The sequence below is a fragment of the Poecilia latipinna genome, unplaced genomic scaffold (assembly GCF_001443285.1).
Source record: "Poecilia latipinna isolate Pla-1442-1.1 unplaced genomic scaffold, P_latipinna-1.0 Scaffold146, whole genome shotgun sequence".
Classification (NCBI taxonomy): Eukaryota; Metazoa; Chordata; class Actinopteri; order Cyprinodontiformes; family Poeciliidae; genus Poecilia; species Poecilia latipinna.
The window spans coordinates 157,807-182,055 of record NW_015112762.1 but is presented as its reverse complement, the minus strand read 5'-3'; the positions used below and the strand labels follow the sequence as shown (position 1 = coordinate 182,055).

Here is a 24,249-nt window from a genome sequence, read left to right as displayed (position 1 = left end):
ATGACAAACTACTGCATCCCTCGCCGCGGTCATGTCATTTGATATTTGTTTTTTCTGATTTCAAGCCTGAATTGAATTTTATGAGAATACATTTGTGAGACACTGCTTTCATTTATATATATATATATATTAAAAAAGAGATTATATAAGTCTATAAAGTATTTCTGTCAAATTAGTGAGTTGCAGAATAAATTTGTGAGATCTCCTTTTAAGAAGATGCCTCATACTTCTTGGGAAGATGGCACTTCTTCACTGGAGGTGGATTTGGTTTCTTTTAGATAATCTCATTGTCTTTTTCCCATCTTAATGTCTCTCTATCAGCAGTTTGTTTCATCTCAGATACTTTTCTCAACAGGAAACAGAACTCCCCCTCAACCCCATTAGGGACCAGTGTCCAATTACATTCATCTGTGTGTATGTGTGTGTGTCTGCGCCTGCACATAGTGTATCTTGCTGTAGCTCAGATCTTGCTGAGTAAGGACAGAGACTAAAAGAAAAAAAAAAGGTTCATTTGCACACCCAAACACACATGAATGAGTTTTCCCACACCACTGCACACACAGAAGGCAGGTTTCGTATTACAGTCGTGCAGCATTTTCAGGATGATCAGTCAGTGATGTCACTGAACAAATGAATGAGGGGAGAGACGAGCAATCTCCATGATCTCTTTCACTTCTAGCCTGTCCTTTGTCTAGAAATGAACAGATTTCAGAATTGAAAAGAAATAACTTATATGCTGCTGGTTTAACAGATGCACAAAAGGGAATGAAGAAGAGAGTATCAGAGATCATCAAACGGTTTTATTGGCAAATTCCTCACAAATTGTGTTTTTGTTACAAAAACTGATTGACACACCGCTATGATGCTTGTTTTCTACCTGAAAGTATTCCTTTGTGGAAACGATCTTAGTTTAACTTTCAAGTGATTGACAGGCCCAGCCTGCTCAAAGTCGGACCAAAGTCAAACTGTTAACGAGCGGTTAAGTGATTTTCAGATGTTAATTTTCACACAGACCTTTTATGGTCCAAAAGACGCACCAACTCGAGAAAAAGAACAAAAAACAAACAAACAAACAAAAAAAAACAGAAGGCATCAGTGGACCAAAATTCAGACCAATCACACAACAGCGTTGGAAAGAGAGGGGACGAAAAGTTCACCCCTGGGGTTGTGATAAAAAGGGGGAGACAATGTGAGGCTGAGGATACAATTAGGCAATTTTCGTCACGCAGCTGCAACAATCTGAGCCAAATTTAGCGGTTCGGTTCAACCATGCAGAACCCTTTAGACTGAATGCCTTCGGTCTATTGTACTGCTCTGTCTCAATGCAGTTGCCAACAGTTGGATCTTCTGGCTATCTGGTTCTTGTCCACAGGAACAACAAAGACCTAAAAAGGCCGCCTGCAGCTCGAATGCATCCATCACTGCTGGGGTCCAGAAACAGGCAGTGGTGGACGGTAACTGAGTACATTCACTTCTACTTCAGGATTTTTTTAAATATTTTTTTTTAATTAATCTTTACTTTGCTTGAGTCTTTATTGTTTGGGAAACTTATAACTTAACCTCTATTTGAAAGAGAAATATTTTACTTTGGACTAATATAGCAATGTACTGATATTAGAAAAATATCATTTGTACTTTTAAATACCTGAGTAGTTTTTAAATGCACCTTCAAATACTTAAGCATTTTCAAAAGTCAATATTATGGCACTTTAAGTTGAGTAAACCTTTGACAGAGCAAACTTGTAGTTGAGTAAGATTTGACCATCAATACTTTGTCCAAACAGGTTCCTTGATCCCTCCAATGCTACTTCATCCACATCACCACCAGGGCCAGGATTTTGCTGCTGCATCAAAACATATATAAATTGTTTATTTATATATTGATGATGTTCAGCATGTAAGTCAAAGTTTTATTAATACAATGAAGCTAGTTTGCCAAAAATGACTTCACACTATGAACATAAGTTCTTACATTTGGAAATTTTGATGAATCAGTTCTGTTTTAATTAAATTAGATTTTTTTAAGCATTCCTCCTCTGCATCTTGACTTGATTCCAGAGCTTGTTTAAGTCCAACTTCTGCCCAGTCATGGTAAAGCATGAGTTAAGTGAATTGAGCTGAATTCAGTGATGAAAGAGGGAGGAGTTGGAGACGGGAAAGGAGGAGGGCTGACTGGAGATAATGTGTGTGTGTGTGTGTGAAAGAGAGACACAGACTGCATGCAGCTCTCAGTCATTCATCTCTTAGAAAGAGGAGAGGAAACTACAACAGAAAGACAGGGAGAGCTTTCATAAATAACAAAGAATACATTTGTTTTTTTACCTAGCAATCCTGACTCGTATCTCCTCTCATTCAGACTCTAAAAGCAGATTCTTTTTTTGTTTGCAATCAAGTTTTCACACTGCAAGTTCTGCTCCTGTGTGGAGATATTTCTGATTCACTCTCAGGCATCTGAAGACTCATTTCCTGCTCTGAGAACTGCAGACAAAATATACCAAAGCCATATATGTGCCTGTTTGTTTGACACGATTCCAGCATCAGGAGCAGCCATTCCAAAGTGAATCTCTGTTGAGCAAGGACAGAGAGGGGCTGGGGGGTGGGGGGGTACTTGTTTTTATGCAGTTTACGCAAAAGGACTAGTTGGCTTATTTTTGGAAGGTGAAGAGCGGGGTGACCTGGAGAGGAAGCGCCCGGGAACAGAAACACTCCGAGAAGGAGGAAGAAGAAAAGGAGAAGGGTGGTTCTGACTGAGAAAGAGCATCCTCCCAGCCCAGAAACAGATACTGACAAGACCACAACACCAGGTTTATCTATATGTGTTTTAACAAAAAGAAACTGTAGGGATTCTGCACGCTCACATCCGGGACGCACCGGCACACCGCTGCAGAATGGATCTCCCTCCAATCAGAGGTAAGCATAAACTCATCCTGTTGCCATTCGATCTCATCATGATCTATTGGTGATTTGCCTGACCTTGAAGTGAAAGAATTGTTTCAAGATTCTCGAGAAAATTCAGAGCTACTCAAACTCCCTGTTGTAACTCTGTGGAAGCAGAGTTTGCATCCTAAAATTTACTCTGTTTAAAGTTTGTTTGTACTTAAGAATCAGTGTAAGTTTTAAAATTTCAGTAACTAAAATAACAATCTCTCAGGAATAATTGTTTAAATCTGCAACACTTAAAATAACCAAGGTGACCTAACTACATGTAAGTCCTGTCGTTTTATCTGTTAATTAACAACCAGCTGCATTACACGGTAATTTAACACCCTGCTCATGTTTGTGTGCATCCCTGAGAATAAAAACCTTCTAAATTCTCCTTCTCCTGAATATATTTTATCATGGAACAGAACATACAAATTCTGCAAATGCTGCTCTAAAGTCTCATTAATCAATATCTGAGAGAAAAACAGCTTAATGACTTGAAATTTATCAGGGAAACAACAATACTGGTGAGAAAAAATACAAATGCAAATGGTTGTAGAGCATTGTTAACACTGTAAAAAACATTTTTTGTACATATTTTAGGAGTCTTATTAAAATAATAAAATAACACTTTTCAACATGCAGACCTACAAATATACAGCATAAAACTGCCAGTATACAGCGTTTCACCATCAGTAACAGGAAGGTTTCATCAGTAGGAGATGTTTCTGCTCATCTTGAAATTTATCTGTTGCATCACATAAGAAGTTGGTAATTAGCAATAGGAAATTGTCTTTTTTTTAAATAAATATGGTTAACCTTGTGGTGCATCTATTTCATCACTTTAGTATAACCCCGTAAAATGCCTAGATAAGTTTTTACTCAGCAGCTTTGGGATGAAGTTAAGGTAACTTTATTCCAGCTGTTCCACTTCTAAAACCAATTCTTAGCTCCAGAGCAGTTTACATGTAAATGCATTGGGGACATACGAGGCCGGGATTGATCGTCCTCAAGGTCGGATGTGGAACGTCAATACCCATCTGCGTTGGGTTGGGACTGGAGGGGCGGGTGGATGAGAAAATGATGGGATGGACTGATGGGAAGAACGGAAAAAAGGAAATGAACCGGATGCAGGGAGGGAGGAATGGGCGGGCATTGGGAAGAAGTGTTCACCATAGTTGGACAAATGGACAGATGTTCAGAAGAAGAAGTTATCCACAAAGAATGAAGGGTGGAAAGAAAGGAGCGGAGATACGAAGCAAATATTTTCTTAATTTATTCAACAATAAAACAGCTAAAGGATGGCAACATTTCATTCAGCAAGTATCGAACATCAATCTTTGGGGAAGACATAAAAAAGAAAGATGTGCTGGAGAAAAAGTGAAAAAGCCACATCTCACTTTATTCTAGTAAAAACTGCACTGGAAGGAAAAATAATATTGGATCTCCTGCTGATTTCTTAAAGTCTCCTCATTTAAGCAGAGACCAGATTAAAAAATAATAATAAAATAAAAAAAAAAAACTTGAGAAAGAAATTAACAACATTCAAGTTAAAACATGGTTTGCAAGTCATTGTGTGAAATAAGTATTTGATCTCATTGCAGCATTATTTAGAAATTGTTGGAGAAAGAGATAAAAGTACTGAGATATTTCACCAGGTTTTAGTGGTTTGCAGGATTGATTCTGACCCACTGCTGTTAACAGAAACTATCTAAATCCTTAAGATTTCTTTGCTGTTTGGTTTCAGATTTTCTCCATAGATTTTTCTTTTCCATCTTGAAAGACTCATTCATCCATGATGTTAGATTTTTCATCCTAAATGAAAATAGTTCCTCAATGCTTATTTTAGCCCCTTCCAGTCTGTATGTCTACCATGACTTTAATCATCACTTAATTTCTCTTTCTTACCCATTCTGATGGTCAATTTGAACTTTTAGTAAGCCAAAATGACTGAAGAGCTAGCTAGCATTACCTTTGCTAACATGTTATAATGTAACTTAATTCCAATAATGAGTTTGGAACGCTAAATGGGGAAAACATTAGCATTTTGTGGTTTACTTCACACCTATATGCATATTTTAACTTATCAAATGACAAAATGACAGTTAAAATGAGCAAAGGGCTGGCTAGTCTTCCCTTAGCTAACATGTTATGCTAGCTGTATCGTACTGCCATTAAATGATCGCTTAAAAGTTGTAACTGAATTGGGTTTGACATTCCTCCCAGCCCTCTGGTGTTCCAGTTGCATGTTAAAAAACCAGAGAGAATTGGAAACTGTTGTTCTAATAACAATAAACTAAAAAAAAGACAATTGAATTATGTTTCTGTTCACTTTAGGCTTTCAGAAGCTGAAGCAATACTTTTACAAACAAATATTGCACGGTACTGTGTGACCAATTTATGAAGACACAAACTGAGGTGAAAATGAACATTGAATTTGTGCAACCAATCGTTTCATCTGTGAAAACCAACCTTTTGCTTAAAGTCTGGTTCCTTTTTCATGATCTTACAACATTCAAACTAAACATATTATTGGTTACGTAGCATATGTCTCTGGTTGAGTTTGTTCCTCAGAGGATTTTAGAATTAAAGACCATCTATGCCTCACTTTTTTCTTCTTTTTTGATTGTATGGCAATATCATAGTAAGCTAGAGTGAATTAGAACTAGATATCAACTGTCTCATCTGGTTAAATAAATGTAAATAAAATGAAAATTTAACTTATTTGAATATGTAAACAACTGGCTCATATAGTCTCTACTTGTTTCATGTTCATAATTTTAACTTGGTTCCCTCATTCTCTGGCTCTTCTCACTTCCTCGTTTCCTCCTTCCCCTGACTGGACTTTCTGGTCTGCAGTGTCTATTTCAGTCTTTCCGCTGGGGTCAGATTCGGCACATCCGGTATCTCGTCCAGTTTATTGTCATTGAATTCTGCTGAGCTCCCAGAGGGCGTTGGAAGGAAGGCCCCTGGGTCTTAGTGCCAGACTTGTCCTTCAAGGGAAAATCAGAGAACCAGAAAAATCTGAAGTGATGACATTAAAAGATTTGACCTGGTGAATTCTGCTGGTTTGAAACACTTGGGGTATTTGTACATAAAGATGAACAAAAATGTTTTCTATGTTAGACTATAAGACAACTAACAAGACATTTGGTGGTAGTAAAATAAAATTAATATGCATTGCCACTCTTGAAAAACACTGCAGTTCATAAAATTTAATTCATTTCCTCTTGATAACTTGGCAACTGGAGGCACAACAGGATAAAAAGGCCAAAAGAGTTAAGGGAAAGGTCAGCAGGACTGAATGGGTGAAAAGCAGTTGAAAGAGTGAGTGGAAGGAGGAGGAAAGGAAAATGGGAAAAGAGAGGAGAGGGAAGGGCAACCCCTCCTCATTCCAAACTGTGCTGTTGGTTTGAAAATAGCTTGAAACCATGATGTCATCTGACGGCAAAAGATGATTAACATCGGTGAAGTTCAGCAGGTTAAGTTCAGCGACAGTCAGGAAGTCAGACAAGGGGTCCGCTGATAAGTTTTTCACCCCTTTTGCTGTAGAGAAGTGCAATTTTTACTCAGCATCTCTTTTCATGAAAATTGAGACAGCAGATGATTCATTTAGTAAATGTTGGATGCATTTACTTTGTTTATTTAATATTGATATTCATATTTGAAGAACTTTACTAAATTGTGTACAATATTTTTTATTGTATAGAATTTGTCAGCTGTATGAATGATGCCCAAGATTAAGATTTGGGTATTTTAAGGCCTTCATAATGCATTGATCAACAGAAATTTAAAATTTAAAATGTATAAAGTGCTTATTTGTATGCAAATCCAAAAACACTGCTTTAATTTAGAAAAAGTGACTTAGTTGTATGTGGTCACTGTTTTCTGCTTTGGGCAGCTACATTAGCAGTAAACATGTGTGTGTCATTGTCTACTATATATACAATCTAGTATATTTAACCTGGAGTTCTACACTGAAAAAATACAACATATTAGTGGTTTTGGTCTAGTTTCCAGTCTGAATATCACAGTACACTTCAAATGACATAAAATTAACTTACAAGTAACTTTTCATTAAGATATAAGAGGTTGTTTTAAATTCATAATTCCTTAATATTGATGAAAAAGAATTAGTTCTTCTGGCAGATTATTTCCCTTATAACAATATGTTTCTCTTGTTTCAAGGTAAATAACCTTCCAATGGAACAGAAACTTATTTATCAATATTAAATAATTATTGACATAAAACAAGCTCTAATATCTTGCTGAAAAGTTACTTGTAAGTTAATTTTATGTCATTTGAAGTGTACCAAGAAATTTGGACTAGAAACTAGACCAATAAAACTTGCTAAGATTTTGTGTAATGATTACATAATTTGTTGTGACTTTGATATTAGTGTACAAATTAATAATATTTTAAAGGACTGCAGTATCCTTTCAGTAAAGGATACAGTAAAGGACTGTATCCTTTCTTTCAGTTGTCATGGATACACACTTTGCATGCTAATGAGACATTCAGCCCGTTGGATGGAGCTTATTGCAGAATTCACCCATTACTCAGACAGCTGATAGTGACAGTCATTCAAATCAAAGCAGGAGGTCTCTAAAGCCTTACATTGGCATCCTGATTATGGGATGTTCCTTTTGTAATGCTTTGCTCTGGGGTGTTTGAGTTTGCACAATGTTTCAAACAAGAACATATGCATGTACAAGCAACTAAACAATTTAATTACACTGTAGTTGCTTTAATAGACTTGTGTAGTCTGTATTTTTCTGAGTTCATGATAGACTTTATTTGTGCTATTCTGTTTAAATTCAAATTAGTGGTGATTTGACTTGCAGGAGGAGCTCAGTTTGATTCATTTGAAGGTTTTTGTAAACCTTCAATTGAATTTTTGAAATGTTGATTTTTTTTGTTGTTTTGTTTTTTAGAATCGGAAAGAGAGTCTCTTTCCAATTGAAGTTAGGACTCTGGCTACACCACTCAAAAATGCTAATATCACTTCCAAGAAGGATAAACATATTGATAAAAGATAGAAAATATGATCATGATATGATAGAAATATATATATTTTTAATGTCTGATAGGACTTATGTGCTGACTTGTTTATCATATTTGAAAAATCTTTATAAAACAATGTAAATTTAAACTGTAAACCAAAATCGGTATAAAGCCAATGAAGGGAGAACAGAACTAGAGTGATATGATTAAGACTGCAAAAAATATCACCATTTATGTTTATGGAAAGATTACCATCAGAAAAGTAATTGGTAACAATATTACACAATGCAAAAAACTTGACACAAACATTTTGAGGCTTGTAAAGGAAGGATTATGGTAACTAACACTACGCCCTGATGAAACCCATGGGAGAGCTGCTGCAGCTGAAAAACGTAATTATCAGTGTAAAACAGAGAAGCCCTGTCAGTCTAAGCCATATTACAGGATAGTATGAACTGTAGTCTTGAAGACAGAAATTAAACACCAAAATAAAATAACTGTAAGTTACACACCATTAAAAGAATAAGTGCCAGGCTGCACAGTTTCCACATATGAAAGAATAACTGTAATAAAAATAATAATTGTAATAATAAATTACAGTTCAAATAAAAGACAAAAAATCTAATTTCTTGGATGGGTGTCATACATGTATGTGTTTAAAATACATATGCCACACTGAATAGTGATTAGAAATTTGATGTGTTGAATAATTATGTTGCAGCAAAGACAGACATGGTGTTTTCGTTGCAAGAAGTGATGGAAAAGAGTGTGTGTGAGTGTGTCCCAGGGTAGAGGCTCAGTCATTACTGATACTCCCCCAGAGCGCCTTCCTCAGGTTACTGCTGACAGCTTCTGAAAACATCAGCTCTCCCTCTTTCACAGTTTTCCCTCTTAGTTTCCACTGCTACAGTGCCGTTTATTTAAATTTATTCTATGTTGTATGCAGGAATTTCATCCGTTTCTGTTTGATCCTATGATGACTTGATGCCAAACCTGACCATGGTCAAAGTGCAAGTCAGAAAATCACCTAAGTGGAGGCTCAGCACGGTCCAGATCTATGTCCAAAAAAGAGTATTTGGTAGTTGGCATAGCGCCAACTACCAAGTAGCCATAGCGACGTAATATCACAAATGGAGGTTTTTCAGTACAATGCCAGAGGTTTGCTTGGAGAACTCAAATGTTTTTTAGGTCAGAATTCCAATGTCAGGAGGCGTTCTTGTTGTGTTATCAAATGGAAATTCAGACTGAAACTCAAACTCAAACTGACCATGGCGTCAGTGATTTTAATCTAGTATTAAGAGTATTTGGCAACTGACATGTAGTGACAACCTAATAACAGGTTTCTATCAGTATTTTAACCGTTCAAATTCCATAACAATTTTACTTACAGATGTTAGACAACACAATGTGGATCTAATTTAACAGGATACACACCACCTTTTATTTTTTGAAAATTATTTCAGAATCTAGTTCAGCTGAATTTGCAGCTTTCATCCTTAACCCAATCTCAAGTTTACTTTAGTGTTTCAGATATTTAATTAGAGCAGATCAAGTAAGAATAAATAAAGTACTTTCAAATTCCTCACAAGTCTGTAATTTATTATGAGAAGGTGTAAATACAAAAAGCAACAAAATTAAAAAGCAAAATATACATTTCAGGTGTTCTGTTAATTGTGATGATTTTAGCTTGAAGATAATTATAAATAAAAATCATACCTTACCACAGAAAATAAGAATACTAAAGAAACGTTAAGTCATGGCCATGTTGTTGGGAAGGCTGCTGAGTTGACACTTGTCCATCAGGCTGTAAATGACAGTCACCAACTTGATGCTACCACAGTGGTTTCCAAGAATATCCATAGAAAATTGAGTGAAAGGAAAAAGTGTGTGTTAATGTGAATATCTGGGTGAACATACAGCAGCAAATACCTTTTACAAGTCTCACCCATCATGTTCTTTTTTTCCTTGTTCATGAATCCAACACAGTATCCATTCCAACCCCCTAACTGCAACTGAAAGGACAATGTGTAGTTGGAATATATCCAAATAAAAACTGTTGTGCATCCCTGAACTAACAGTTCTGTAACACCACTTCAGTGGCGTTACACATGCACTGCTGTGTGATTAGTTAGCAGGTTGCCACCTGCTGCTTACAAGTAACAAATTTTAGCAGTTTACTTTGTAGTGTCTATAAGTTACAAGCAGCAAAAACAAAATATATAAATGCCATACCACGTACTAAGGTCAAACATTATTAATTTTTTTTTCACTTTCGATATTGGTTATATGTTTAAACAAAGCCATCGTTTAAGTGACTGCTGCAGATTGTATCCCACACCCTTTTACTGGAAGATGTCTCCATGGAAACCGTGTTTTGGGAAGCCAGCTTTCCAGAATCCTCAGACAATAACAAACATGTGACTCATAAAAAACACACACAGACACACACGCATATCCTTCAGCTCCACTTGTAATGTGAGAGGGGGATGCTCCCTGCCCCACCCTCCTACTTCCTTTAACACACATACCCTTGTACTTCAGTTGGTCTGAGGACATTGTATTGACTTTGATTCATTTTAATAAATGCATTTATGCCTAACCTTAACCAACCGTTAAGACACACACACACACACACACACACACACACACACACACATGCAGACACGTCAACTCTTCTCCCAGCTGCTATGGACAGAGGACTGATAACAGACCTCCAAGCAGCTCCAGCCAAAACAACAGTAACACTCAGCATAATCATATTTAAGCACAATCAAGGAACTATGTTAACTTCAATTATTATGAAAATTCAAGATATATCAAACATAACTTCACAGAAATTTGACTTCACAATTTGATCTCTTGAAATTGGTCTCTGTCTCTTTCAGATGTTCCTACTCTTTCTGAAGCTCTGGCTTCCTCAGGTTATCACAACAAGATTTCTGAGGCCATTTACAACTATTCTTATTATGAGTGTTGGACTGAGAAGTAGCTCAGATGTTTGCTAATTGTCGCTGCCACTAGTCTGGAGGATCTCAGAGGGGGAGTAATGGTCTTACCTGCGCTACAAATCTCTGCAGCACCTCTAAAGTGACTGTGGGGTGTTTTTTCTGATTAATGCTGTACCTGCCCGACCTGCCATTTCAGTAAGAACTCATTTCTTGCCAGGTTGGCAGTTGTCATTTTGGATTATGAATGGGAGAGTGATCTGTGAGATTAATCCTGCTGTAAACGTCTCCAGATCTTCTAAACTGTCTTCCTTTATCTTTGTAATGCAGTTTCTTCTCTAACGTTTTGTAAAGACTTTAGTGAACCTTTGACCCCTTCACTGCCTCAGCAGTGCTGCTGTGGGTATTTAGCTCATGCCACAAATCACAATAGTAGTAGAAATGTATTTATTTATTTTTAGAATGTGCTCTACATCTGGCTAGCTTAGTGGTGAAAGTACCATTATTATTCGACAGGCTCCTTCACTGTCCAGTTTTACAACCCATTAGAAAACCCAGCTGAGACTTGATTGTACTTAACTTTTATTGGTATTGATTTGATATGTTTAACTGTGTCGTTTTATTGCATTTTGAATTGAGCTTCTTTTATTCATTATTATATGCTTAACTTTGTCACTTTATTTTTATGCTTTCTTTTATCTTATTTGTCACATATGTCCAGTACTTTGTTTCAGCTGTGGCTGGTGTTAAAACAACTTATAAATACATGTCTGTTTTTCAGACTGGCCAGATGTGGCAGCACATTCTGGATGATCAGAGTTTTGACTGCACAGGCTAGAAACCCAGTTAGGAGGGAATTTCACTAATACGCAAGAGCAGTAAAAGCGAAGAAGATGGATTAACAGTACTTCCCAGTAACTAATGGTGTCATCCAGAAGATGAAATATTGTCTTTTCTGCCTGGAAACGGATCTGCATAAAAGTCATAAGACTGTCAAACATCAACAGTGTGTCAAGAAGCCAGAGGCCTCTTCAGATTTGGTGCAAGACTGACTGCTACCAGAGGCCCATCCATCCCAACAGCAACATCATCCATAATGACGTTTAGAATAATATAAAATTTAGTTTCCCTTTGGGATAAAACTGTGTTTTGGACTGAACTGATTCAATAGTGCAAAAATGAACAAGTAAATAAAACTATAGTTGCTCAGAAAATGACCAGCGATGTTTGATTTCTTCTTTGCATTTAGAGATATTATTATTATTATTGTCGCCCCCTCCTGGCCTGACATGGTTATTTCAGCTATTTAAAAAAAACAAAAAAACAAATCAATCCTCTAATCAGTTTTTTTTTAAACGTAACAAAACAAGAAAACACTGAGTTAAGCAAAAAGTGTAAAACAAAATTGCAGAAGTGTAGCCCTCCCTTAGTCTAATATCCTGAGTGAAAAATTATATTGGAGCAGAAAGTCCTTCCCTCCAATTAGTTGAGCTTGAAAAGAATTAGGCTCTGCTGTGTTCAACCATCTCTCATGACTTCCGGGATCTGTGCCATGTTCAGGGTGGCATCAGTTGTAAGTAAATATGAGGTCATGAAAATGAACGACAGGCCTCTTCCCTTTTAACAATTAGATGGTCTGATAGGCGAGCAGAGTAGGAGTGAGCTGCAGCCACCGCTCTGTCTGATGAGATTAGTCACCAGGACCTCTCCTCTCAAACTAATTTGAAAAATGCATCTTCGTCTAACCAGCCCCATCCTTCCTTATCTGCTGCTTTATGGCTGGACCTGCGGAAGGAGGAAACCAAGGGGCTGACTGGTCACACTGAGTCAAAAAGAAACTGTAATGCCACAATTTGTTCTGTATATTTTTTAATACATAGGGGTAAATGGGGCTTTTTCAGTATTTTTTGTTACCCAGAAAGTGCTAATTAATCAGTGTACTTCTCTTTCCTGTGATGAACTGCTGTTCTTGGGTTTTATCCACCTACATTAGGTCAAAAAAGCAATAGAAAAAATAAATAACTCAATTTGGATAAAAGCATAAACATAATTCTGTCACTTTTACACAACTTTTTCCAAAGTCCTTCTATTTCTTCTTGACTATGTGCCTTTAGCTTCTGGTGCCACATATATTTGGAGTCAAACATCATCTCCCTTCATGCCGATAACTTATAAAATATTTTTCCTGCCTCAAAAACAATACCAGGTTATATAGTATTGTTGTTGTTACTCTTTTAACCATCTTAACAATCTTCTGTTCAAAACACATTTCCATTTATCTTTTATAGGGTGAGGCAGTGACCTCTTGACCTTGGAGATTTGCATGGACAGATATTTTACTGTGTGTTTATGCCTTGCTGCATGATTGTTGCAGATGGTGTGTCTTTTGCATTTTTGCAGCCACATATTGCCATTTTGTTCAAACCTATTTTAATTTGGATTAATTATAGCAATTTATGACTATATTTACTCTCAAATCTAATTATCAAATAATTCGATTTAATTCCATATAATTTTCTGATTACTTTATACTAAGCCATGTTTCCTCAAAAATTATACTTGAGTATTTCTTTAAACAATCGGTAGTTACTAATCGACCAGCTGGTCTCCACCCACCTCTTATTACCGTTCTGTTATGAGACAACCAAACTTTCAAAAGTATAAACCAGCTCGTCTTAAACATATTTCGTCCTCTTTGTGCCTTTACAATTGCTGTTTTATGTCCAGTTTGATGTCCAAACCAAGTGAAACTTCTGAAGAGATTAACTCAACAAGTTGAGGAGGGATTTTTCATTTCTTTCTCTTTTTGTAACAGAAATCTGTAACACTGCCAGGAAACCACACCCACCGAACTGTTTTTACACATTCAAACCACAGAAACCACATATCTTCAGTTCCATGGACATTTATTGATGCCAAATGTTTGGGCTTTATTACCTGTGGTTTTCAGAGTTGCATCATTAAAAATAATCTTTGGTCATCAAAATACTAAAATTAACTGCATTAGGTTTTGACTTACGCTTTTCCCCAAGTGATACTAAAACTACTCCTATGAAGGTAGAAACTTTAAATATACTTATATTTTTTATTTTTATTGAAAACACACTAATGTAAAGACTCAAGTAGCACTAAAAAAACTTTACTTAATTCAAGAGAATGGAATGGAAGGATTTAGCCTCAGTCTGCAGATGGGAGTGATTTCCAGCAGCAGCAGCAGCAGCAGCAGCAGCAGCAGCAGCAGCAGCAGCAGCAGCAGCAGCAGCAGCAGCAGCAGCAGCAGCAGCAGCAGCAGCAGCAGCAGCAGCAGCAGCTGTGTTTAACAGATGCTGAATTAGCGGGTCGCCTCTCTCTGCTTCTGGCAGACTAATAACTGTTAGTTTGAGAAGCAGAGATCCTCCACGGTCAGAGTGACACGGTGGATGATTGTTTGTAGCCTCTGCTGCCAAAATTAATTAACCAAATGTCCAAAAATCTCTGCTCCACAAATCAGTAACAAACTTCCAGAAAGTACCAGAACAGCTGAAACACTGAGTTCCTCCAAATCAAGGCTACAAACCTGCCTGTTTGGAGTTGTCTTTGGTTAGTTCTAAATGGAACACTGATCAACATGATCAGTGTTGATCAGTATCTATGATTTTGACGATGACAATTGACAAGATGTAATGCTTATTGCTTGTTTCATAACTGGTGACTGCATAACGTTTTTATGATGAAAAGCACTTTGAACTGCCTTGTTGCTGAAATGTGCTACACAAATAAACTTGGACTTGAAATGTTTTGACAACTTTTGTTCGTCTCAGATAACTCAAGCACCAACAACTGAAGCAGCTTTCTCTCTTCTTATGTGTATTTGCAGATATGTCTGATGTCCCTTGAGATTTGGGAGCCCCTTGCCCTGGCATCCGGCCCCGGTGCCACACTGCTGGCTCCCCAGGATGGAACACACTCATTCCCTGAGAAATGAGCAGGACTCAGTACTCTCACTTGACCAGATACGAACCATCCGGGCGAACAATGACTATGTGGACAGACCAGTGGCGTTGGAACCGGCATCCCAATCTGGATTTTACTATGCCCACGAGGACCGTATAGTATACAGCCATCACCCCCAGCCTTCTTCTTTCTCCTCTGCTCTGTCCCACAGTCAAAGTCAGCAGCAGCATGCTCATCTGGCACACCTGAGCCGCTCCAGCACCATAAGCTCCTCGATTTCTCGGACCAGTGCCACATCCGATCAGCGGCTTCTGACAGGTTTGACGCCTTCTCACTCCGGATTCAGTTCAGTCATCCACTCTCAGCCTAAAGGGGAGCTTAAGTCCAACACTTCCTTTGGTAAAGGCCTGACAGATGAGGAAGCTGAACATTTGTTCATCTGTGAACGATGTGGCCTCTGCAAGTGTCAAGAATGCTGCAGCCCCCGCCGCCTGCCTTCATGCTGGGCCTGTGAACAACGTTGTCTTTGCTCTGCCGAGAGCACCGTGGAGTATGGTACATGCTTGTGTTGTGTGAAAGGCCTGTTCTATCACTGTTCTGCCCAAGATGATGAGGATAACTGCGCTGATCGGCCATGCTCCTGCTCTGCAGCCCATGCCTGCGCTCGCTGGAGCACCATGGCGCTGCTGGCACTCTGTCTGCCCTGCCTCTGCTGCTACCCCCCTGCCAAGATGTGTCTTGCACTATGCCAGTGCATACATGACCGAGCAACACGGCCTGGCTGCAGGTGCAGCAACACCAACACAGTCTGCCGCAAAATTTCTGCCTCCAACCCTAACGCCGGTCACCCACCGCTACGAAGCAAAGACCTGGAAAAGTCACTATGACACGTTTAGAGTTGGGGGAGAAAATCAAACCAAAAAAATTGGTGACATTGTGGTCCACCTGCCTATAAATACCAACCTAACAAACCCAACGTAAAGTGTTGTTCTCCTAAAACACTTTGAATTTAGATCTCCAACTCAGGGGGGACCAAAGACCTACTGTGCCTGTTCATGTTGGAGACTTAATGCCTGAAAACAAGAGCTCTACCTTTAACCCAGACTCTCAGACAAGAACAACCTCTCTTTGCCTTCTGTCTTGTTATCTCAGCGTGACAAAATCTATTTATTTATTGTTAAACCTCCTTCCTCCCCACCCTTTGCAGAAGGTTCGAGTGGAGCACAGAGAGGAGTGACTGACCCGTGACGGTGTGTACAATCCTCGCCAACAGGAGTTCCGTTCTCCAGAAACAGAATTTCAGAGCAAGTACTGAAACTAATCCTGAAGTGATGTTCTGAGCACTTACTGCAATCTAAGGACAAAAAGGGAACAAATTAAATCTTTTTGCTACATTGATTGCTTGACTAGGGCTAAGCAAAGCATAAAGGCCATAAAGTGACTGTCTTCACAATCTGAAACCAAAAAATGGGACCATCCACTGTACTAACTAAGTGAATTTAAATGCTATTAAGCTCATTTGTAAAAGAAAAGCACTGTGAGGTGGATGGACAATGTTTTCCACCCAGAACTGAACTGGGGATTATTAAACCAGAGAGGATGCATCCATTGTGTCAAGGTAGCGTGCGAATGTGTTTGTGTGTCTCCTCCTACTGTACAACCTGTGTGTGTGTGTGTGTGTGTGTGTGTGTGTGCGTGTGCGTGTGTGTGTGTGTTGTTTTGTCAGCAGAAGAAGCCTCCCTTGTCTTTATTTTTAGCTGTGCTGCTTTAGTCAAGCTCCAGGAGTCTGGTCAGGTTTCCTCTTGAAGTCAGTCTGTCGCCAGCCTCACCCCACTGACCGAACTCCATCTTCCTTCTCCACTCCTCTTTTTCTTATCTATTTACTCATCCACCAATCAGGTAATACCTTGGTTTATGAGGGTTAGATTTGTTAATAAGCAAAATTACCACGAGAAGAGCTTGCCTTTTGATCGTTTGAAGTTTTCGGTCATAATGACATCTGATGAAGGCTCAACCCAGACAGATGGAAGAGAACTAAGACAATCCAACTAGAAAGTAGACACGAGGCATTTATATTGTATCTCCCTCCTGCCTCATCTGTCTTCCCTCTAAAGCTCAGTCGGCTAAAAGCCTCTAGTTCCAGGCCCACAGAGAGTTGATCAAACAGGCAATTAGCTTCCTGTTAGCTCTTAATGGGCCATAGAAGACTGGAGTGTGGGAGGGAGGGAGGAGGGTGGACAGGATGCAGGAGGAGTTGTGGTGTTTGGCAGATGGAGAGAGGGATGCTAAGAAGGGGAAAAAGAGGTGGTTGATGTTGCAATGAGGTCATCCTTTTTTATTTCAGGTTTCAATGCAAGAGAAATGCAGCAGACATTCTCATAAAGGGAGCATCTAAGGTGAATGAGTACAACAGTCACACGAGTATGGGTGTGTATTTGTGTGAAGGGTTGGGCGTGTGCATATGTTTTCCAGTGTGTGTGTGTGTAGGTTTAAGAATGAATACGTTTTAGCCTGTCTGTGCATGAATAAGCACAGACGTACACACTGACCTGATATGTTAAATATTACTTTGCTATATTTTTATATGTAATTGTGGACCTTCAGCTGTATAACTATTTTTATTCAGTGTTATTTTCAGACAGTAATATTGTTTTCCATTAAAGTGAGAAATTTCCTGTGTTCCTACACAATTGTGATCTTTTCTGAAACTTTTAGGGCAACTCTCACAAGCATGATGGGTTTTAGAAACAAGTCTAACACCCAGCTGACATGTGCAGTTAGCAACAAATGGGTTTTGCCTTGTGCACCTGGTCCCACAGTGAGCCACATCAGAAAAACCTTATGAAGGTCTGTGTCTCAAACAACTATTTTCATTGTGCACTGAGGTGTTTCATTATTTTTTTGCTCCTTTTGTAATTTTGTCTTAGGACAAAGGATGAAAATGAGCTATGCCAAGAATCATGGTAATGTTGACTAAGGTGCAGTGTCCGAAATGTCATGTCTGTTAGCAAACCAACTGCAGCCCTGGTACCTGAGCAGATAGCCTGACCAGCTAGCATAGGCCTGTTGTGTTAGTTAATAAAGACAGAAATGGTAAAAAGGGATATTATTCTGCACGATACGCACTTGAAAACTTCTGAGTATAATAAAAATAATAAGAAACACATATTCCAGCACTGTAATATTATTTTAGCAGCATTTGTTATTCATGTCTCTGTTATGAAATGATACTGTCCAGTTTTTGCCTGAGAGTTGCCCTAGATTTTTCCATACATCACTGATCCTACACTGAAAGTTGAGTTTTGACTTATAAATGTTTTCCTCCTTTTTTTTTAAGTCACAATGTTGCAACTTTTTCTGCATTTACTATTGTCTCCGCCATAATTACTGCAAATAGTCCAAACAACATAATCAGATGCTCAGTAATCAAATCCCTAAGTGTTACGTCCACATCAATGAGGATACATATGAGGACCCATTTTTATATTCTAGACAGATAAAACCATGCTTTCTGAAAACAAAAAAGAAGTTCCTCATTGGAGCCATTTTTGATACTTTGCTGGTATATGCATGCAACTGTGAATGACTATGCTTCAAAAGCAGCAGAACAGCTTGGGTGCCTGATTTAAAAACACTGGCGTGTTCGGGTAAACATTTTTAAAATAACGTTTTTCAATTGCATCTTCATTGTTGTGGACTTGGGTGGATTCTGCACAGAATCTCTGCTTCAGTGGCTGAATGCCTGCAGTCAAACCTTGGTGCTTGTGAAGACCATCTGAGGAACAACTGTTTCATTCTGGATACGCTTTAGCTTGAACTCTTTAGCTGTTTGGTTTGTTGTGTACAGAAACACACAGAGAGGGGAACTGTGGAGGAGAAGCCAAACTCAGCCAAACTCAGTTCCAGACAAACTTAGTTTAAATTAATAGTTTTTAAGTGTTCATATTTTATTGGCACATCCTGGCAAACTAATATTAATGTTCTGAATCATGAACTGAGTTTATGATTCTCCTAACTTTATTCCTGTTGATTTCCTGCATCTTTCCATCTTTTTTCTCATTTTCTTTTTTCATTTCTACCCCTTTCCTTCTTCTCCTTCTATCCTTCTCTTTTGCCCATTTTCCTTCTTCATCCTCCATTTTCTTCCTTCCTTTCTCTCTTTACTCCCTCTTTTCACTTTGCTTTTTCTTCCTCATCCTTCTGTCCCTCTTTCTGTCCTGTTTACAATGTAAAAAAAAAAAATCATCTCCAATTTTACCATATAAATACAGTAAGATTCTGGCAACCACAGCTGCTGATATTTTACCATAAATTAGATACGTTTCTTCATGTTTCTTTACAGTGCACTCTTTTATTCTTCGTCCTCTTTTTATTACTTCATATTCCTTGCTTCCTCACGTCTTAAATGTCTTCCTGTTTTTGCTTCTTGCAAGTATTATATTTCAATCCTGACCTCAATAGATACATTTTCTGTAAAATCATAAGAAACACTTTCAATTTGCAATTAAAAAAAATGACGAAACATTGACTAAGAACTAATTTCAGTTGAAAGAGTTTTGATTGGCCCACATTGCTGCTCCTCATCCTCCTCAACTCCCCTGACCAGATGATTCTGTATGTGTCTGCATGAATTCAATCCTATGCATCGTCAGGAATCTGTCTGCTGCTAAATGTTTGAAGGTTCCCACAGTAACCACTCCACTTCTCCTTCGGTTGTAGCAAGCATCGTTCCTGGTGCTAATTGGCATCTTGTAAGTTGTTAAAGAATCTAGGGAGAGTATATAGAACAAATATATAAAGAAATATATATATATATATATATATATATATATAAGGCAATATGCATTTCACAGTTGGTTTCACTGCTGTCTTTGCTTCATCTATATATTTATTTGAATGGTTGCAACAATTGTGCTAACATTAACCATGTTGTATTTATTTTACAGCACTCAGTGAAAAGCCAAGAGCACCAATGTTGTTGTTTGAGTTTCTTTGTTCCTCTCAGTGTGGTGTGGCTGCTGCTGCCCTCCTGGCAAAAGACAAACCAATAAAACAACAGTTTTCAAACAAAAGCTGAGTTCATATGGTCTGATTTTATCATGCAGCTGTTCCATCTTACCAGTAATCAAGATGACAGTTTTATTCAAATGATGAGGCCAGACTAACTTCCATTCATCCTGTCTCATCTACGGTTGAGTCATCAACCGTCTCATGAACGTTCTGCAGGATTGCACTTGCAGGCAAGCCAAGGTTGACTGAGAACTGCAAGGCAAGGACCTGGCACACTGCAAAAACACAAAAAGCATTTTTCGTCTAGTTTCTAATGAAATAAAGCAAAACTAACTTACAAGTAACTTTTCAGGAAAATTTAGGAGCTTAAGCCAGTAATTTATTAATATTGATAAAAAAAAGTACTGGCTCCACTGGCAGATGATTTCACTTATAACATGAGAATATGTCTTGTTATAAGTGAAATCATCTGCTTGTGGAACTGCTACTTTTTATTAAAGAATTATTCACATAACACAAACTCCTGTATGTTGTGTTTGTTTTACCTAAATGAAGCCACTATAATTGTCATTAGCTGCTTCTCAAACGTCAGTCGGTGGCGGCAGACAGACACAATGAGCCAGCTTCTGCTGAAGGTTTCTTCCTCTTTAAATGAGAGTTTCTTTTCACACTGTTTCTACATTCTTGCTCAGTGTGAGGGATTGCTTCAGAGTCAGTGGCTGCTGTTTTCATATTCATACTTGGAGAAGTGCTGCAAGAAAATTAATCGGTGCAATCGATGGGGGATGTTTGGAGTTAAATGTTAATCTGTGTTCTTTCAAATTGTAAAACGCTTGAGATCAGGTTCTTTTGAAATGGCACTCTCTTAATTTGATAGGAAGTGTTTCAGTATCTGCCTGCTATCTGATAAGTCTCAAACATACTAATAAAAATAAAGTTGAAAACATATTTGACTGCATTGAGCCAATAAAAATATATTGTAATTGCCAAATAATTACATAAAATATGAATTCCAAACATAACAATGTCTTATGAACTTCTTAATATCACATACGATCTGTCCCTGCCAGTAGGCCTTTCTGTTCACCCTTAGAGCTCCACCCCTAAAAGTCCAAAGACAAGGTCATTTTTATTAAAAACAGAAAAATATAATTAAACACAATTACGTTGCAAAATCAGTTTTAAAGTTAGGTGGGTCATTAATAAAATTTTCATTATTAATGTATCAGTTTTACAATGTAAAGAGAAATGTTTGATGGGGCGTCATATTACACAAAGTAACAAGCCAAAAAATAACAGCGACCACGGCGTCAACAAGACAGTCCAATTTACTTTTTTTTTTCCTTGTTGCATACAAAACAAAATGCGGAGCAGGGGAAAGGATGAGGAGTACCAAAACAAAAATAGAGTACCAAAATTTAAATTGACATATTTTGACACTTAAATGCCTACAGTAAGTGTTGTGTTGCGTTCCAGCATCCATGTTGGCCTCAGATAACCCTTCATTCACAATCTGCGTTCCAACATTGTTTGATTTACAAATGGATCACTACTGGTGTCCATTAGTGGGTCTGATTTCCCTAAAGCTTCATTTGCTATGAAGATCCCGAACATGACCCATTCTGACCTCATGTCCCTAACCTGCAATCAAGTTAAACATCTCCTGAAACAGGGTGTGGATTCAGTGTGCTTGTGTTTTTGCTGGCGTTGTTGTGAACGTTAATATCATCTGCAGTTAAAATCCAACGGAGGAGTCAAACAACAGTTTGCTCCCCCATCCTGGTGCTTCACTCCCCTCAATGTACTCTGCTGGGCCCATAAATAAGTAATCATGGCTGGCTCAGACTAATGGCTTCCTAAAGAAGTGAATATAAATGGATGGGAGTTACAGAAACACAAAAAGAGTCCTAGAAGAAATATATTTGAGTGGGAACACACCAGAGTGTGTTGTGTTTTTTATGCAAATTTGTTCCCTTTCTATTACCTAAAATCAAAATACTTCTCAGCAGACTAAATGCATCTTTTCCTCTGCACCCGCCCCCAGCAACCTCAAACAAACCATGACGACACTCAACACACGGCCCTGCACATGCAGCTATACGTGAAATAGAAGTTAACACACACACTCTGCCGACCGTCTCTGTGTGTGAGCAATGAAAGTGTCATAAAGAACATCAATAATGCACGCTCGCCACAAGCTTTTACCAATAAACCCCATTTACCAGCTCACAATTCTGTGGTGCCATGTCTGGGGTGACATTCGGTCACAAACACAGAGATCAAGATCATAGCCGTATCGGGACTTGATCTGCACTTTGTCCTCAAATCAAATGGTAAAACAATACTTACAATTTTCCCTCCATCCCAACATTTTTCAGCACATATTCAAAGACAATTTGAGGAAGATGCAGAAAAACCAGTTGAACAGTCTCCATTACTGTCAAAGTTTCTATTATAGAATAGAAAAATTAGCATAAAATCCACAGCTGCATAATCATTTCTAAACCTACGTCAAAGAAACCTGAAACAAAAATCACCTGCCCATCAAGAGTCCATGCAGTTGTTAATCACTGACTCTCACAGGCAAGTGAAAGAACCCAGTAAAAGGCGGATAAAGGACAGGAAGCCGCTGCATAAGGAACCCGGCTTTGTTCAAAGACACTTTAAAAATTATAACTTTTAATTTCACAATTATGACATGACTCCTAGAATGTCACGCTCACATCTGTTACCCAAGAAGAAGAAAAGATGAACCCTGAAGAAGCTGCAGGAAATGCACTAAAGTTGTTTAGGACTTAAGTTCAAAACTTGTGTAATGAAAGTGTTTGTCCATATTTTCTACAGCTATTGCTTAGTGTCTTTATTGCATCTTAGTATATTAGCAGAAAGAGTGAGAAAATTTGTTTGTGCATGAATTTGTTTTATTGTAATAATGATTCTTGACAATAAATGTTATACTATTTGAAAGTCTCTTTATTTCCCTTGAAATGGGCACACATTTTTAACCCTTTGATGCGTAAGTGGGTCCTTCTTGACCCGGTGAGGTCATCTTTTTGAAATATCTTTGTAATGAAAAGTTTTCATCACTTCATTTTCCAGGTATTCCTCAAGAAACATGTTACTGATATCATGCAATTCAAATTTTTAATTTACCTTTTATACATTTTAAGAAATAGCATGGTTTATGTTACTACCCCCATTCTTCCGTGAGTGGGTCCAAAATGACCTGAATTCATTTCCTATGGAATTTAATGGGAATCTTTGTTTCTTACCAACTGTGACTGTCAGGAAAACATTTTTTTGTGAACCAAACACACTGAGACCTAAGTGTCACCCCTGAATAATATTATTTTACACAGCAAGAACTCTTACATATAAGTATTATCTTTATTTTTTATCTCACAAATGTGTTTGTGTGTCAATCCTGAGTACTGTGACAGCGTTATTGTCACGAATCAACATATTAGCCTTCTTCAAAGTTAGCCAACACTAGTTATCTAACCAACTAGCTAACATTACCACCTATACTTTATTGTGCATGTGTATTATTTGTGTGTGTGTCTGTGTGTGTCTCTGTGTGTGTCTGAAACCCTGGATGAGAAAACCAAGAGAGAGAACGTGTTGAATGACATGCAAAACCTGTTGGTCAATGTGTTCAAGGTTCTTTCTTTTATCATCTCAATAAATAAAATAAAAAGTCATAGCTATAGAAATAAATGCATAAATAAATGAGCCAGAAAAGTATAGAGTGCCTTCTTTGGGTCGGGGAGGATGTCCTGCCCCAAGTGGAGGAGTTCAAGTATCTCAGGATCTTGTTCACCAATGAGGGAAAAATGGAGCTGGAGATCGACAGGCGGATCGGTGCAGCGTCGGCAGTGAAGCGGTGCTGTACCGGTCTGTCGTGGTGAAGAGAGAGCTGAGCCAAAAAGCGAAGCTCTTGATTTACCGGTTGATCTAAGTTCCTACCTTCATCTATAGTCAGGAGTGTTGGGTCATGTCCAAAAGAATGAGGTCACGGATACAAGCAGCCAAAATTTGTTTTCGCTGTAGGGTGTCTAGGCTCTCCCTTAGAGATAGGGTCAGAAGGTCAGATATCCAGAAGAGATTCAGAGTAGAGCCGTTGCTCCTTCATGTCGAATGGAGCCAGTTGAGGTGACTCGGCATCTGGTCAGGATGCCTCCTGGATGCCTCCCTGTGAGGTGCTCTGGGCACGTCCCACCAGGAGGAGGCCTGGGGAAGACCCAGGACACGCTGACGATGTTTCTCAGCTGGTCTGGGAATGTAATGGGTTCCCCCAGAGGAGCTGGAACAAGAGGCTGGGGAGAGGAAAGTCTGAGCCTTCTTACTTAGGCTGCTAACCCAGTGACCCGACCCCAGATAAACAGAAGATGGATGGATGGATGGATGGATGGATGGATGGATGGATGGATGGAT

General features: G+C 38.4%; 1 protein-coding gene across 1 annotated transcript; it reads left to right on the top strand.

Moving 5' to 3' along the window:
* The first annotated feature begins 2,231 nt into the window (after positions 1 to 2,231).
* Positions 2,232 to 19,877, top strand: LOC106945484 (protein sprouty homolog 3). Its single transcript, XM_015029190.1, has 2 exons — positions 2,232 to 2,910; positions 14,729 to 19,877. Exon 2 carries the CDS (start codon positions 14,808 to 14,810, stop codon positions 15,690 to 15,692), a length of 885 nt encoding a protein of 294 aa, XP_014884676.1. The 5' UTR covers positions 2,232 to 2,910; positions 14,729 to 14,807; the 3' UTR covers positions 15,693 to 19,877.
* The last annotated feature ends 4,372 nt before the right edge of the window (positions 19,878 to 24,249 follow it).

Excerpts from the sequence above, each read along its gene's own strand:
- LOC106945484 (XM_015029190.1), top strand. The coding sequence starts at position 14,808 with ATGGAACACACTCATTCCCTGAGAAATGAGCAGGACTCAGTACTCTCA.